General features: G+C 38.5%; 1 protein-coding gene across 1 annotated transcript in view; it reads right to left on the bottom strand.

Annotated features, from left to right (window-relative positions):
* Window positions 1-1566: 1566 nt before the first annotated feature.
* Window positions 1567-15405, bottom strand: part of ACTR2 (actin related protein 2) — a 35446-nt gene continuing 21607 nt past the window's right edge. Inside the window, exons 7-9 of the mRNA XM_060117113.1 lie at window positions 11700-11845; window positions 7682-7814; window positions 1567-4286 (exon numbers count right to left, since the gene is read on the bottom strand). Of these exons, the coding sequence (XP_059973096.1) occupies window positions 4116-4286; window positions 7682-7814; window positions 11700-11845 (450 nt within the window). The 3' untranslated portion in view covers window positions 1567-4115. The remainder of the gene's footprint in view (window positions 4287-7681; window positions 7815-11699; window positions 11846-15405) is intronic.

Raw genomic sequence — 15405 nt, 5'->3', positions numbered from 1 at the left:
GAACTAAGATCCCACATGCCACGGGGCAAGTAAGCCCGTGTGCCACAACTACTGAGCACGTGGGTCACAACTAGAGAGGCCCGTGTGGCACCAGGAGTACCATGCCGCAACTAAGACCCAACGCAGCCAAAAATAAAATAAATGGTAAACAACAACAACAAAAAAACCTCAGGAAAATAAATTCCAGAAAACTCCAAAAAGCAAAACTTGAATTTCCTGCATGCCCCAGCAACTATTTACATAGCCTTCACATTGTGTTATTATAAGTAGTCTAGGAATGATTTACAGTATACAGGAGGATGTGTGTAGCTTATAGGTAAATACCATGCCATTTTATATAAAGGACTTGAGCATCCTTGGATTTTGTTATCCTGGGGGGACACGTGGGTAGTGTCCTGGAACCAATTCCCTGCTAATACTAAGAGCTGCCTTATTTACATCCCAACTTTATTTTTACTCGGTAGCTAAAGTAACTGCAATATGGCAGGGTTAAAGTCAGTAATTTGGCCTTTACAAAGCACTCAACACTTGCAAATATACTTTTCCAGGTCCTTCCCCCACCTCCTCCACTTACCTCTGATGTAGCGTTCTCAAGCTTCTAAAAAGTTCAAGAAATTTGAGCTGGAGGAAAACAGTGATCCTACAAATACCCCCAGGTACTGTGGGTAGTTGGCCAATTAGTCCAAGGTTTGACAGCATGTTAAATATTGAGCTAAAATCAATCCTTGAGTTTCTGGTTCACTTTAGTTGGATACCCTCTTCAATGGTTCTAAAATTAGTAGTTAATAACCACACTCAGTTGTACAGTGGTCAAGGTTTGTGGGTGAAAAAAAAAATGAAGAGCACTGAGACATTCATTCCATCAACAGTGACACCTAATACAGTGCCCCTCTGTAACATGGACATAGCAATCACACCATTCTTCTGGTGACCAGGAAGAGACTGGATAAAAGACACCAGAGGAGAACCTCAGGAAGTCCTGGGGGACTCTGGCTGTGAAGGGAGCAATGAGGTTCAAGCACACAAGTTCATGGAGCAAGAAAAACAAAAGTACTCACATCTACTCCCCAGACCCCATCTTCAAAGGCTAGTATAAAAGTAAGAAAGGGCTGGGTCAGCTTAATACATTTTCATGTGTCTTTAGTTGCTTTGTTAAAAATAATATGCCTAAAAGTCTGCAGATGAGGTGAAATGTTGTTGAAAAGAGGCATGTTCCATATAGATCTCTCGAGCATTCCTAACACTGCCAAAGCCTCCTTAAATCTTCCGGGAGACAAAACAGTCTCCTAGAGGGAAAAAAGTCTCTAATAGAGCTGTAGCTGTGATTTGCTTTTATTCCTTCCCCCCCGCCTTAGGTATTTAAAATCATATCAGAAATAAAGATCATACCAAAAATAAATTATTTTTTGTCAAATAGTAGAATGTCACTGAACTGAACTTTGCCTAACAACTAGCATAAAGTTGTCGATCCATCTTGCATTAGCAAAAATGAAAATATGAATAAAAATAAGAAAATGAAACCAAAGAGAAATATTATTAAGAGGAAAAACAAAGACAAAATTCAAATTTACTTTGAAAAATCTGATTTTATTTTCTGAATCAAAAAGAAGTGTTTTCATGTTAAATTTAGAATGTTTAACTTTCCATTGATCTCTCAAAATACTTTCCAAATATTGTTGACAGTGCTCAGAACTGTGTAAAAGTTAACATCCAATACCACATTTTAAAGAAAAAAGTTTAAATGCAGGACCTATTTCTAAGAAACCCTTCTCAAAGGTCAAGGCATTGGCAATTCTAATTTTAAAAGAAAAGAATTTTAATTATTGGAAATTTAAGTGACAAAGGTTTTCAAGAGCTATATATCAGATCTCTTTTAGAACAGAAAAAAAGTTAATTTCTGAGGGACTCATACCTGACAACTCCAATTAAACACGATACTTCCCCACCCCACCCCCAAATTACTAAATGCATTATTTCACCTTGGAATAGGAAAATTATAAAATGTAATTTAAAAACTATACTCTTTCTATATATTAATACATCATTTTAACTGCCATGTTTGCTAGCAGATTATAAAATTAAAACCAAATTCTACATTCAAGGGACAAATGACAAATGCTTTCATTGCTTTATTTAAGAGTCTATCCCATTCTTTGTCGTCTTCTACCCCCATATTTTAAAATCATGACCAAAGGTCAGAAGTCAATCCATTTACCTGAAATGAACAACTAGTAGATACTGGTCCTACATCTGTGTCCTTTAACAACTCAGTATTCAAAAGGCTGGGGTGGGGGGGGGGGGATTTATAAGAACATGACTTAGGAACACTTTAGAATTCCAAAGTGACTCTGATACCCACGTCCCTAAAATCTAACAGACGTTATTCATAGGCTATTCACGTGTACTGAAGCATGTCCAGCATGCAGGCGAACTTCTTTTACTTGTTCAAATTGAGGTAAAACAGACAAAAAACACACAATATTAACAGAAGCTGCATAATTAAAACTAACCTTCTTTTGCTGCTTATTTCATATAAACTGATTTTTAAGTTTCTTCACAAAAAAAGAGATGCTATAGCCAATAATTTCTCCAATTTCAGTCACCCAAAAAAGTACGCTTCTTCTTTCAAAGTCGTTATTAGTAAAGAATGTTTTGAAATGAAGAAAAACATTTTTCTCCAGAATTTGCATTTTGTACTTAGAGTGATACAATTTCTTATTACTTTATTTTTCAAATTTAGAAGGAATTCAAGTCTGGGTACTATTTGATATTTTTTCAGATACCAAGCAATACAGACAGGATTCATAAATATGGTTTTCTGACAGGTAAGTCGGCTAACATTTACAAAATACCAACTCCTCTTCTTTCAAGCTTAAGATGGCTGAGATTTAGTAGTTATGATTAGTTTTTCAGTACAAATATGTATTTAAATCTTGATTTTTTTGGCCAACATTTTAAATAGTCAAATTTTACTCCACTTCCAGGTTTTAAATGAAAACATAGCAACAAAAAAAAACTAGTGAAAATTACCCAACTGGCACAAGTCCCATATTTCAATGTTATGTTTAACCCAATAATTATAACCTACTGCCAGTAATTATTTATATGTATCTACTTGTTTTTATTAAATAAGCACTGGTCGGTTATATAAAAGAATTTTGCAAGAATGGTACTTGGCACTGGGTTACCTTAATGCTTCTGGTATTAATAGAAGCACTTAGAAAAATACCAGCTCTTAAGCACTTTTTGTCTGTAATTTGAATTTCCAAAAGCTTTTTTTCAATGTTACTTTTCCATTGGTAGATTCTAGGGAGTCTAGTCCCAGCTGATATGGTTGATTTTAAAAAACAAATAAAAAATCCCTAAGTCACATAATAATGGGACACTACACTTGCTTTTTAGAGCATATGGAAACAGTTCCAGGCAGACCAAAAGTAGAAGAAAACCTGCCAAATCAAAGTATTGTAAATAAAGTCATCTTACGTACCCCAGAGCAGAAAAGCTCAAAAATCGAAAAAATAAAATCAACCCCCGCCTTTCCTCCACGCAAAACCCCACCCCAAACACTTTAGTTCTGAGCCTACCATTTCCCTAAAATGTTAATACCAGAAGCTTTAAGGTACTTAAAGCTGCAGCAGTAACGTAGAAAGCGCCACACCACAGGGGAAACGCTACAAAGGGTTCAGCAGCTGCCCACTCAGCCCTCACCACCCCACCCCAATAACACATAAAAGCTCCTGTGGAAGTTGTTTTTTCTTATGCTAATAAAGGCATACCACCTAGTGTGCTAAAGACTAAAACTAGCAGCCTTAGAACAGGAAAGTGAAAATAGGAAGGCTATGGGAATGACCTAAATGCCTACTTAGGAGAAAGAGAGCAGCAGACAGGACCCTGGCCCTCTAGTGTTTGCAGGGAAGTGGTGGAATTAAGCAGTCAGATTTACCCACATCAACACAAATATAATAAAACTTCTGCAAGACACCAGAATAAAACCTGACCTTTCCAGTCAAAGGGCACAGAGAGGCCTCATCCATGTCCTGGAGTTGAATGAGTTCAGATTGGCAATAAAGGAAAAAAGAAAGCATTAGGGGCGTGATGGGAACCAGCTTCGCAGTTTATCGAACAGTCACCCCAAGTTTCTCCAGCACACGAACACCCTTTTCTTGGTATTCCTGTCGGGTCATCCAGAAGTTGTCTTTGTCCTTCATGATGTCCGCTAGAACTGCGCCACCCAGGAATACCATGTGCTTTCTGCGGGGTGGGTCTTCAATGCGGATCTTGAATTTCTAAAGGAGAAAGAGGAGATGATAAAACGTCACACGCATGGTGCTTTCTGCTTTATGAAAATGACTTTTTCTTATATTCTCTTGTTGAATTCTCACAAAGGTCCTGTGATGTAAGTATCTCAGTTAGAGACAGAAATTTTGTAATTTGCCCAAAACTCACAGCCAGGAGATCACACATCCATCCCAGTGTGCTTAGAACAGTCGCAATGTACACCTGTGGCTCCATCGTTAACTACACTCCTTGTCACTCTCAAAAGCAGCCTGATTTGAACAATGAATTCCATGTTCACCCTACGAAGAGCCCAAGTACCAGAGCCCTGTGACAGGTTTCCCACTAATGGGCAAATCACCTGGCCAGCTGTCACATGAAGAGTTGGGATAAAAGGACTGCTATAGTTTCTTCAAGGTCTCACGCCCCTATGATTGTAGTCCCGTGCAATAGGGTAAGCTTTAAGTTCCTTTCTTTTTTATTTATTGATTTGTTTGTTTGTTTATTCATTCATTCATTCATTTATTTTTGCGGTACGCGGGCCTCTCACTATTGTGGCCTCTCCGTTGAGGAGCACAGGCTCCGGACGCGCAGGCTCAGCGGCCATGGCTCACGGGCCTAGCCGCTCCGCGGCATGTGGGATCCTCCCGGACCGGGGCATGAACCCGCGTCCCCTGCATCGGCAGGCGGACTCTCAACCACTGCACCACCAGGGAAGCCCCAAGTTCTCTTCTTATAAGCAAAGCTCACTTTCTATTCTCTCAAATTCAAATGAAATGTTCTCAAAATAAACAAGGCCAGGGCCAGGATGTTGGATAAAATGAACACAGTAACCAAAATTAAAGACAAGCAGGAGCCACTATTAACTGTCTAACAAAGACAGACCTCCATCTGTACGGTCAGTCAACACCTGAAAGAGAAACCTCAAAATGAAATAGCAGTTTTATTTACAAAGTCACAAATCCTGCAAAAAGACTCAAAATAACTATGTCATTCTACATTGTCTTTATATCACATAAATGAACCATAGGATCTGTCATAACACATGACATAGAAAAACATCTGTTTACTTATTAATTCTGAGGCTAACCTACTGTTCTAACTGTTCTAGTTACTTTTTTACTCTTTGGCAGGGGTCAGCAAACTTTTTCTGCAAGGGACCAGAGAGTAAGTACTTGAGGCTCTGCAGGTCTCTCTGGCAATACCTAAAGGCAGCCAGAGACAATATGTGACAATAGGTAACATATTATGTGACAAAAGAATGGGTCTGGCTGTGTTCCAAAAAACTTGATAAAACAGCCAGGTTTGGTCCAGGGCTATGGTTTGGCAACCCCGCTCTCAGGGACACCTGGCTAGCCCCTGAGGACACCACTGCCCCTGCAGCTTTCTCAACTGGCTGCTACTTCTCTCTCTCTCACTACCTGCCTAACTCTGGAGGTTGGTAACAGTAATTCTTGTTCACTATTCTCTGCCTCCTCCCTGCAGCTCCACAGTCCCGCAGGAACTCATCCTATCTGACTACTCCATCCACCACCCCTTTGCCCAGGGCAGCTACAGATGCCCGGGTTACTCCCCCTCACACCTGCTCTGCGGCACGCGTGCATGCTCTCTCCACCATGGCCTGGCATCACCCTCGGTGGCCCAGTCTTTCTCTCCCTCACCCGGCGGAGCACCAACTCGGGTGATCGACTCTCTTGCTCTCCCCCTGCCCTCAAGCAACTGAGCACGTATCAGAGAAACTCAACCTCTAGCTTTAAACATTACCTCAGCTGAGCCCCTCAGTGCTGCTCGGCAATCCTGTGACATTTCTCTTCTCTCTTGCCCTCTGCAAGACACACCACTTCACACTTCCCCGTCTATTTTATAAACCTCTCCCAGCTCCTCCCTGCTCTCAGAGCCTCCTAACCTGTCTTGTGATTTCGCCTTTCCTCCTCCCTTCCCTCAACAATCTATTCACCACCCAGACTTAATGATCCTTTAAACAAGTCAGATCCTACCATTTCTCTGCGCAAGATCCTCCTTCCTCGATAGGAGGAAAGCCAAACTCTTCCCCGTGGCTGAATAAGACGTACATCCTGACTACCTTTCTGAGCTCACTCTGCTCCAGCCACTCCTGCACACTCCCACCAACCTGGGGCTCTTCCTGCCTGGAAGATTCTTCCCCCCAGAGAGTCAGGCTGCCCACTGACTCACTCCCTTCAGGTCTTTGCTCAAAAGTTATCTTATCTCACAGGAGCCCTTCTCCGATCACACTACACAAAGAAGCACACCGTCTCCCCCAATCACTACCCACTCTCTAGCCCCTAACCTGACTTCTCCGTAGTGCTTATTACTACTAATATATGATTCACAGACTAAACGCGGGGATTTTTGGTTTTGTTCACCACTGTTTTGTTGCTCACACCATCTAGACAAATGTTTGGCACCGAGAAGGAGTTCAAGAAGCATTTGCTAAATAATCATCTGAGACTGATTTTAAATTATATGTGTACTCAAAGTCAGACAAATGAGTGAAGTACTTAGACAACACGGCTCCTTTTGAGTCTTTCAACTTATTTAATGTATGAGCCCATACATAATTTAATTTCAACAATTTGAGTCACAAATAAAAGATGTGACATAGTGTCTCTAATACATACAGCCCTCTGTAGGATGTAATCTCATTATCTAAACTGATCAAAGTTGGTGAGATGAACCTCAGAGATTAATTTAGAATTAAACGACTCTTAATTGAGTGCACAGTATGTATAGTGTACTTCACACAGTCCAGGGTTTGTAGAAAAAAATCAATGCCAAATAACCACCAACTGTTACGTACTAGTTTAAAAATTTCTTCCTACTCTACACAACAACAACTACCAATTAAAGTCTGTTTCAAGAGCTATGATAGTTGACGGGGATGCAAAAGAACTGGAGACATGGTATTGTTTACAATCTGATTGGGGAGATAAGACATATGCGAGAAACAGCCAGAAAATAACTCAGTCAGAAACATGAGACAGTCCAAGAGTAGCACTGAATGCTGACTACATATTAAAAAAACAAGTTAAAAAAAAAAAACAAACCCAAGGGGGCCTTTCTCTCCCCATAGTACAACAGGTTCTTCCCATATACTTACAGGCACCTCTGGCTCCAACCTGTTTGTTACAGATGAACCAAAACATCTGGCCCTGGACCCAGTTGCCTCGATACACTGAATACAGAGGTGCCCCGGCACTAGGACCGCTCTGAGACAAAGCTCATCTTGAACCATTTACTTCTTCCTTTCTCTTCAAGGCTACACTAGACTGCATTAGGAATTTGTTTAGAAAGACTTCTTGCTCCCTCTGGTGGCTGTCAAGATTAACAAACTATTTTACAGGGTTTTAAAAGTATGTTAACAGCTGGATTATTTATTGATACTTACAGAAAGTTTTTCCACATCTCCCTTCAACACTCGTTCTAAGTACAGCTGTTTAAGCTCTCGTTCCAACCGTGATGGCAGCCCAGGGTACATAGTAGACCCTCCAGAAAGCACAATGTGCTTATAGAATTCAGATCTAGAAAGACACAATAGGTATTCATTAGGGGTTTCAGATTAGGAAAACAGTATCTCAGAGTTGCTTTTATTTACATCAGCCTCAGGTGGTTGCTGGGAGAATTAAATAAAATTCAACATGTAAAGCACAAGGCTGAATGTTTGCTATTACTACTCTTAATAGATAATAAACCCTCTTTATATATAAAATTATTAGCATTTTGATGACAATACTTCTAAAGCACGTAACATTTTCTTGCAAAAGTAACTGAGTCTTTTAGTAATGACCAGTTTACATTACAAACTTGCAGTATTTGGACTGTGCTATCACAGTGCTTCCATGGAGCCACTTAGATGTGGTTGTTTACTATAATTAACCATATTCTACCATGATTCCAGTTCTTGCTTTTGAATTTTTCCATTTGTCTTTTGTAGTTTTCCCTTTTGTTCCTTTGTTTTGAGGCTGTCAGCTATTATTTTTGGTTGGATTGATGTGCTTGCTTCTTAGAGCAGTCCTCGCTTTCTTCCTTAAATATGCTGTTGGTCATGATACCAGATAATCAAATCTAAAATAACTGCGTATGTAGTAAAAGTAATATCATCTGACTGAGGGTCTGAGGAACTCTTCTCCTAGTAAAACTCAGGAGCTAAGTCACATCCATTTTGGCCTCATTCAAACTCACTTCCAGGTTTTTACTTACTTTCAGGTTCTCAAGGGCTCAGGCTATTATAATTCTAGCTTCTAGAAGAAGTTCTGTATTGTATTTAATTGCAGAAGTATGCACATGAGTGTGACATAAACTAAGCAGTTGAGGTATAGCTACATGTGGTATGTGCCCATGAGCATTTATTTTTCTTTTATTTTTAAAATTAATTTATTTTTATTTATTTATTTTTGGCTGCACTGGGTCTTCGTTGCTGTGCACGGGCTTTCTCTAATTGTGGCGAGCAGGGGCTACTCTTCGTTGCGGTGCACGGGCTTCTCATTGCGGTGTCTTCTCTTGCTGCAGAGCACAGGCTCTAGGCACGCGGGCTTCAGCAGTTGTGATTCACAGGCTCTAGAGTGCAGGCTCAGTAGTTGTGGCGCACGGACTTAGTTGCTCCACAGCATGTGGGATCTTCCCGGACCAGGGCTTGAACCTGTGTCCCCTGCATTGGCAGACGGATTCTTAACCACTGCGCCACCAGGGAAGCCCCACATGAGCACTTACATGTATGCTTTCAACACACAGGACATGCAACACAAAATTTGAGTTGTGCTGCTTTCCAATGCTAGCAATATGGAGAGGGTACTGAACCTAACTCCATTGCTTTAGGAACACCAAAACTTTAATCACTACCAACAAGAATGCACTTTTAAATATAATTTTGCTATTAGTGATCATTAAAGCAAGGGACAAAAGCATCTACCCAATCCTTACCATAAGAATTTATCATAATTATGAAGTCTAGATGAGATTTTTGATCATCTTCCATTAGATTTATAGCTTTTTATAAGCCAACTGCTATTTTTATTAATTTCCATTACCAGCCTGTTCCCCAGCCAGCCCACAAAAATTAGGGGGTTATTTCATTCAGGGTTAAATAAAGAAGTAGGCAAACACTTGCTTAATAAAATGCTTCTGAGTGAATTTCTCAATAACTTGAGTATAAAGGAGAGCTTTCTAACTATGACTCAAACTCTAGATGCAGTAAAAGATTATAAATCTTTTTATATAACTAAATAAAAACAAAATTTTATATGGCCAAAAACACCACAAGCAAGAGACAAATGAAAAATGACAAAATGTCTGCAATAGATATCACAGAGCTAATATATAAAGAACTTTTTCAAAAACTGAGAGAAAACATTTTTTTTAATTCCATAGAAGAACAGGCAAAAGCCACGAACAGATAATTCACCAGGAGAAGGTATAAAAATGGCCCTAGACATAGAAAAATATATTCAACTTCAATCTTAAGAGAAACACAAATTAAAACTACATTAAGATATCATTTCTCACTCATTAGACTTGGCATAAAAGTAAAATGCTGAAAAACTCTGTGAACAAGCTGTTGGGGACACAGGTGCCCTCATATATGACTGGTGGGAAAGAGAAAGGGTACAACTTTCATAGAAGGAAACTGAGCAATAACAAAACCACACACAGTTATCCTTCATCCCAACTATTCCCCCCAGACATTTTTTCAGAATATATATGCCCAACAGTACAAAGATACAGTGTGCACAAAGTTATTAACTGCAGCATTATCCCTGCATTATCACACTGGAAAAAAGAATGCAGCTGGAACAAAGAATAAGGACAACCCCTAGGAAGTGGCAGATGTAGAGAACGAACGTGTGGACACCAAGGAGGGAAAGCAGGGCGGGGTGGGGGGCGGAGGGGGATGAATTGGGAGATTGGGATTGATACACATACACACATGTATAAAACGGATAATAAAAACCTGCTGCACAAAAAAAAGAGGCAGTTTTAGACATTAAAAAAAAAAAGCTTGTTTCGAATACATTAAGTGAAAAAAGCAAAGTGCAAGTGAGTATTTACAGTATGCTACCTTTTGTGTAAGAAAATAAAAAACAGAGGGAGGAGGACTAGGGTGAAAGACAAGGGGTGGGGAGAGTAATACTTCTGAGTATACTTTTTTGTATAGTTTTCACTACCTATTCAGAAAACAAAATTAAAGATGAGCCAGGAATATCCTGTGCCACAAAACAGAATGAAGTAGAATGTGCTCAAAAAGAGATGAGGGCACATCAAAGGACACAGGAGCTTGCTTGAAGGGGCTCTCACAGGCAATACCAGGAACAATTTAGCACCAAAATGAAATAAGGCAGTAATAAATTATAATCCACCAAATAAAATCATGAGACCATACTGATAATAAACAAACAAAACAAGGGAGAAAGGAAAAGGATTTCTTTATGCTAGAATGCCAACTAATAAATACAGAATGACAGAATTAGAAAAAAATCACCTTTTTGTAACCATCACAATAAAAATGAATTTAGGCAAGAATCATCAACAGATGCCAAAAGGGGTGGGGGCCAGAGTTTGATGAGGAACAGTCTCAAAGTATTTTCCCACAAATTACTTAAAAGTCAGGAAAGGGAAAAAAAAGAAAACCTACACAGTGGAGAAAATAGGAAACTTCATTAAGAGTTTAACACTAATATCACCCATTAGGAGCAAACAGACATCAATTCTGGATGTGATAACCTGAGAAGGTCACATCACTTAAGTACTGTTCTAGCCAAAAATGCACAATCTGAATCTAATCATGTGAAAACATTCAAACCCAAATTGTACTCTGCAGAGATATCAATGTCATAAAAGACTGAGGAACTATAATAGATAAAAGGTGACTAAGAGACATGACAACTAAATACAATGTGTGACCTTAGATTTGATCCTTTACTGGAGAAAAGAAAAACTGTATAAAGGACATTATTGGGACAGTGAACAAAACTGAAATACGGATGGTAGATAAATGTATGTCAGTAATCAATCCCCAGAACTCAATAATGCACTGTGGCTATAAGAGAACAGCTTCATTCCTAAGAAATACAAAGTGAATATTAAGGAGTAAAGAGGACTTATGCATACAACCTAGTCAAATGGCTCAAGAAAGAAAAGAGAGCACACAGACATGCAGAATGTTAAAATCAGTAACATGGAAAACTGGACAGTGTACAGGAGTTCTCTATTCTATTCTTGCAACTTTCAATATTTAAACTATTCCAAAATAAGATTAAAGAGGCATCTGAGACACAATGATACATGCTGTTCAACAACCAGTGTCATCTTATCAGAAACCTGAGTGAGACAATAGACAACTTGGTCATTCTAGCTATTTATATTCCATCTGTTTCTGATAAATAACTTTGAAACAACCCTTTCTAATGTACCTGGTATCGATGTCAGCTGCCTGGATTGTGTTAAAAAGCAATTCAGCAACACCTACTCCCTCAACGTTGATCAAGTGAGGCTGAAACAAAGCTTCTGGTGCTTCAAATCTCTCTCCCCCAACTTTGATAATGCGGCCATCTGGGAGCTAGAAACCAAAAACAATCAGGTATCAGCAAAAGATGTTAAAAGTTCCTAGTGTTCTTTAGATGTTAGTACTTATAAACTTATAAACACCTGTTCTAGAACCAAAATCATTATCAGCAATATATTTCTCCGAAAATATATTTTTGAAAAAAGACAAAAAAGGTAAATTAAATACATCAAAATAATTGTTTTTATTATCATGCTCTGTTCTGCTTTTGAAATGGTATGTCATGCCCCCAAATAAGAGGAATTTCTTGGAGGATTCGCCAACACACGAGTGTGTGATGTTCCAGTGGTGTGTGCAGGTGAGCACTACAGGTGGTGCTGATCGCCCATGGCAATTGGATTTTTGCTGGAGTCAGTGTTGCTTATCATTTTAACACATTTGTGAGTTTATGGATATTTTTACCAGCACAGGCAAATTCAATTAAAAATTTTAAGTAATTTCTTTCACCAAATAATTACTCTGGGAAACTTTATTATTTTGTCATCAAAACACTTTATATCACATGTGAAACTTGTCAAATCATTTAATCCAAAAAAATTGTATGATCAAGAAAACTTAAGGAATATTGATCTAGACTATTTATTAGGCAATTCTGTTGTATCCTACTTACTAGGTCCTATTAAATTTTAAATGATAATGAATAAATGTAATTTTAAGAAAATGAGATTTAAACAACTGGTCAGATACCATTACAACATGACCTTGTGCAGAAATCTCTTAAGTTACATCATGTTTATATTTAATTAAATGAGAAATGTTAAACAAAAACTCCCTCACAATTCACTGAAGTGACCTAAGTAACAGGCATGCTTGTTTGTATATGCTGACATTGGACACATTTCTGTATGACACACCAGAATTAGTTTTACATGAACATTTCTAACAGTATATTTGTTTAAAATAACATAATTAAAATAATTATCTTTAGATTCCAAAACTGACTTTCCAATATGACAAAGCATCACGAAGCAAGTTCTTTAAGACATTTACCCCAGTTTCCTATGATTGTTTACAAGTATGTGCAAGGCGACCACTCCAAAATTATCTTTTTATAAATCACATCAATGTCTTGAAAAAAAACTTACCCTTAAAAAAAATAAACTTTAAAACCCAAACTTGAAATCATCCCAAGATACATGGAAAAACTTCACATGGCAGACTACTGTTACCAAAACCTCTGTACCTGGCCCTTCCAGCCTCTGATGGTGTGGCTCTTCTCAAAGCTCTATTTTTGCAGGCCAGCCTGGGGCCACCTACCCTAGGAACTACTACCTCTTGGAACTGTTAAAACTGTATGCTTCCCATTTCTTTGCACCAAATCTTACCCTTTCCTTTATTTGTCCACTCTTATCCCTCTTCATTTACTCATCAGTTCACTGTTTATTTGTTGCATGTATTTTTGTAACCTACCTCAAACTCGCTGAGAAAGGAGAATAAATAAATAAAATATGTCTTACACTTCTAGTTCCCTTATCCTCTGCCTCATGACACTTTCTTCCAAAGTTAGGTAGGTGACAAATTATAAATCTAGGGTAACTGTCAAGAAAGCTTCAGGAAAGAATTCCCAGAGCAAATCTGGAGATCATTAAGTTGCAAAGTATTGACTTATTGACTATTTGGATCAGTATCTTCTAAAATTAAACAATATAACATAAAAATTTATAATTATTTTTATTTATTCTTTTAAAAATGTATTTATTTAGTTTTGGCTGCGTTGGGTCTTCATTGCTGTGCGTGGGCTTTCTCTAGCTGCGGTGAGTGGGGGCTACTCTGTTGCGGTGTGAGGGCTGCTCATTGCGGTGGCTCCTCTTGTTGCAGAGCACAGGCTCTAGGCGCACAGGCTTCAGTAGTTGTGGCATGGGCTCAGTAGTTGTGGCTCACGGGCTTAGTTGCTCCGCGACACGTGGGATCTTCCTGGACCAGGGCTCGAACCCATGTCCCGTGCATTGGCAGGTGGATTCTTAACCACTGTGCCACCAGGGAAGTCCCTATTCATTTATTTTTGTTTTTGTTTTATTTTGGCTGTACCACGTGGCATACAGGATCTTTAGTTTCCTGTCCAGGGATCAAACCCACAGCCCCTGCAGTGGAAACACAGTCTTTTTTTTTTTTCCTATTTTTTAAAAAATAATTTTTATTGGAGTACAGTTGATTTACAATGTTGTGTTAGCTTCAGGTGTACAGCAAAGTGAATCAGTTATACATATACCTACTCTTTTTTAGACTCTCTTACCATATAGGTCATTACAGAGTATTGAATAGAGTAGCCTATGCTATACAGTAAGTCCTTATTAATTATCTATTTTATATATAGTAGTGTGTATATGTCAATCCCAATTACCCAATTTATCCCTCCCCCACCTTATCCCCTGGTAACCGTTTTTTTTTAAAATATCTTTATTGGAGTATAATTGTTTTACAATGTTGTATTAGTTTCTGCTGTACAACGAAGTGAATCAGCTATATGTATACACATGTCCCCATATCCCCTCCCTCTTGTGCCTCCCTCCCACCCTCCCTATCCCACTCCTCTAGGTCATCACAAAGCATCGAGTCGATCTCCCGGTGCTATGCAGCAGCTTCCCACTAGCCATCCATATGGAAGCACAGTCTTAACTGCTAGACCACCAGGGAAGTCTCTATAATTATTTTTTAAATGACTATTATGTACATATTTGTGATAGGTTGAGTTTACATGTATCAAATGGTTTAAGAATACTTGCTTTTATTGCCTATCACTCAATTTCATTTTAATAACTACTAGATCCTAGCAGCACCAATGACATATTAGACCTTACAATTCTTAGTTGCAGGGGATGCCCTGTTCATTGTAGGATGTTTAACAGCCTTCCTGCAAAGCTGTAACAACCAAAAAATGTCTCCAGATGCATTGATCAAAGATGCAATATGGAAGTACTTTATATCCAGATGAATGACAGACTTAAAGATAGCAATACATTAAAAATTCAGGGAGGATCAACTCCCCTAGTGGAAACTATAACTAGGTTCTAAGTCTCATTAGTTTCAATTTCAAGTTAACATTTGTTTTGAACATCTCATTAAGAAAATACTAAGTCAGGAAGACTGCCACCTACTGAATTATAAAAGCCATCCTATAGGATGACCACTTCCCAAAGTATCTTAGAACACCAGCCCCATGAAATGCTGAGGAATACTGCAGTCCTGTACAAATCAGCATATCAAAGGCTCTGAGAAGTCCTTTAATAAAGTGAAATCAACTCTCTCCCAAACTTACCTGAAAATGTAGCCCCCATTTTAATTTTTGTGAAATACCTATTAACATCTCACAGAGATAACATTACGCAAAACCCATGCTGAAAAATGCTATTCCAGGTACTAGAATCTCAAAATAATATCTCACATCTAATTGCATCCTAAAGTAGAAAAGCAATACATGATTCTTGCCTTATTTCATGTTATACGGTGTCCTAAAATAACTAATCATAGAATCATAATGTAGAAAGACATTAAAGATCACACATATACATATTATAACAACCCAACCAAAAATACTGGATTCTAAGAAAACCTCC

This window comes from Mesoplodon densirostris, chromosome 14 (genome assembly GCF_025265405.1).
Source record: "Mesoplodon densirostris isolate mMesDen1 chromosome 14, mMesDen1 primary haplotype, whole genome shotgun sequence".
Lineage (NCBI taxonomy): Eukaryota > Metazoa > Chordata > Mammalia > Artiodactyla > Ziphiidae > Mesoplodon > Mesoplodon densirostris.
The sequence above is the reverse complement of the archived record's forward strand: the minus strand, read 5'-3'. Positions and strand labels throughout refer to the sequence as shown.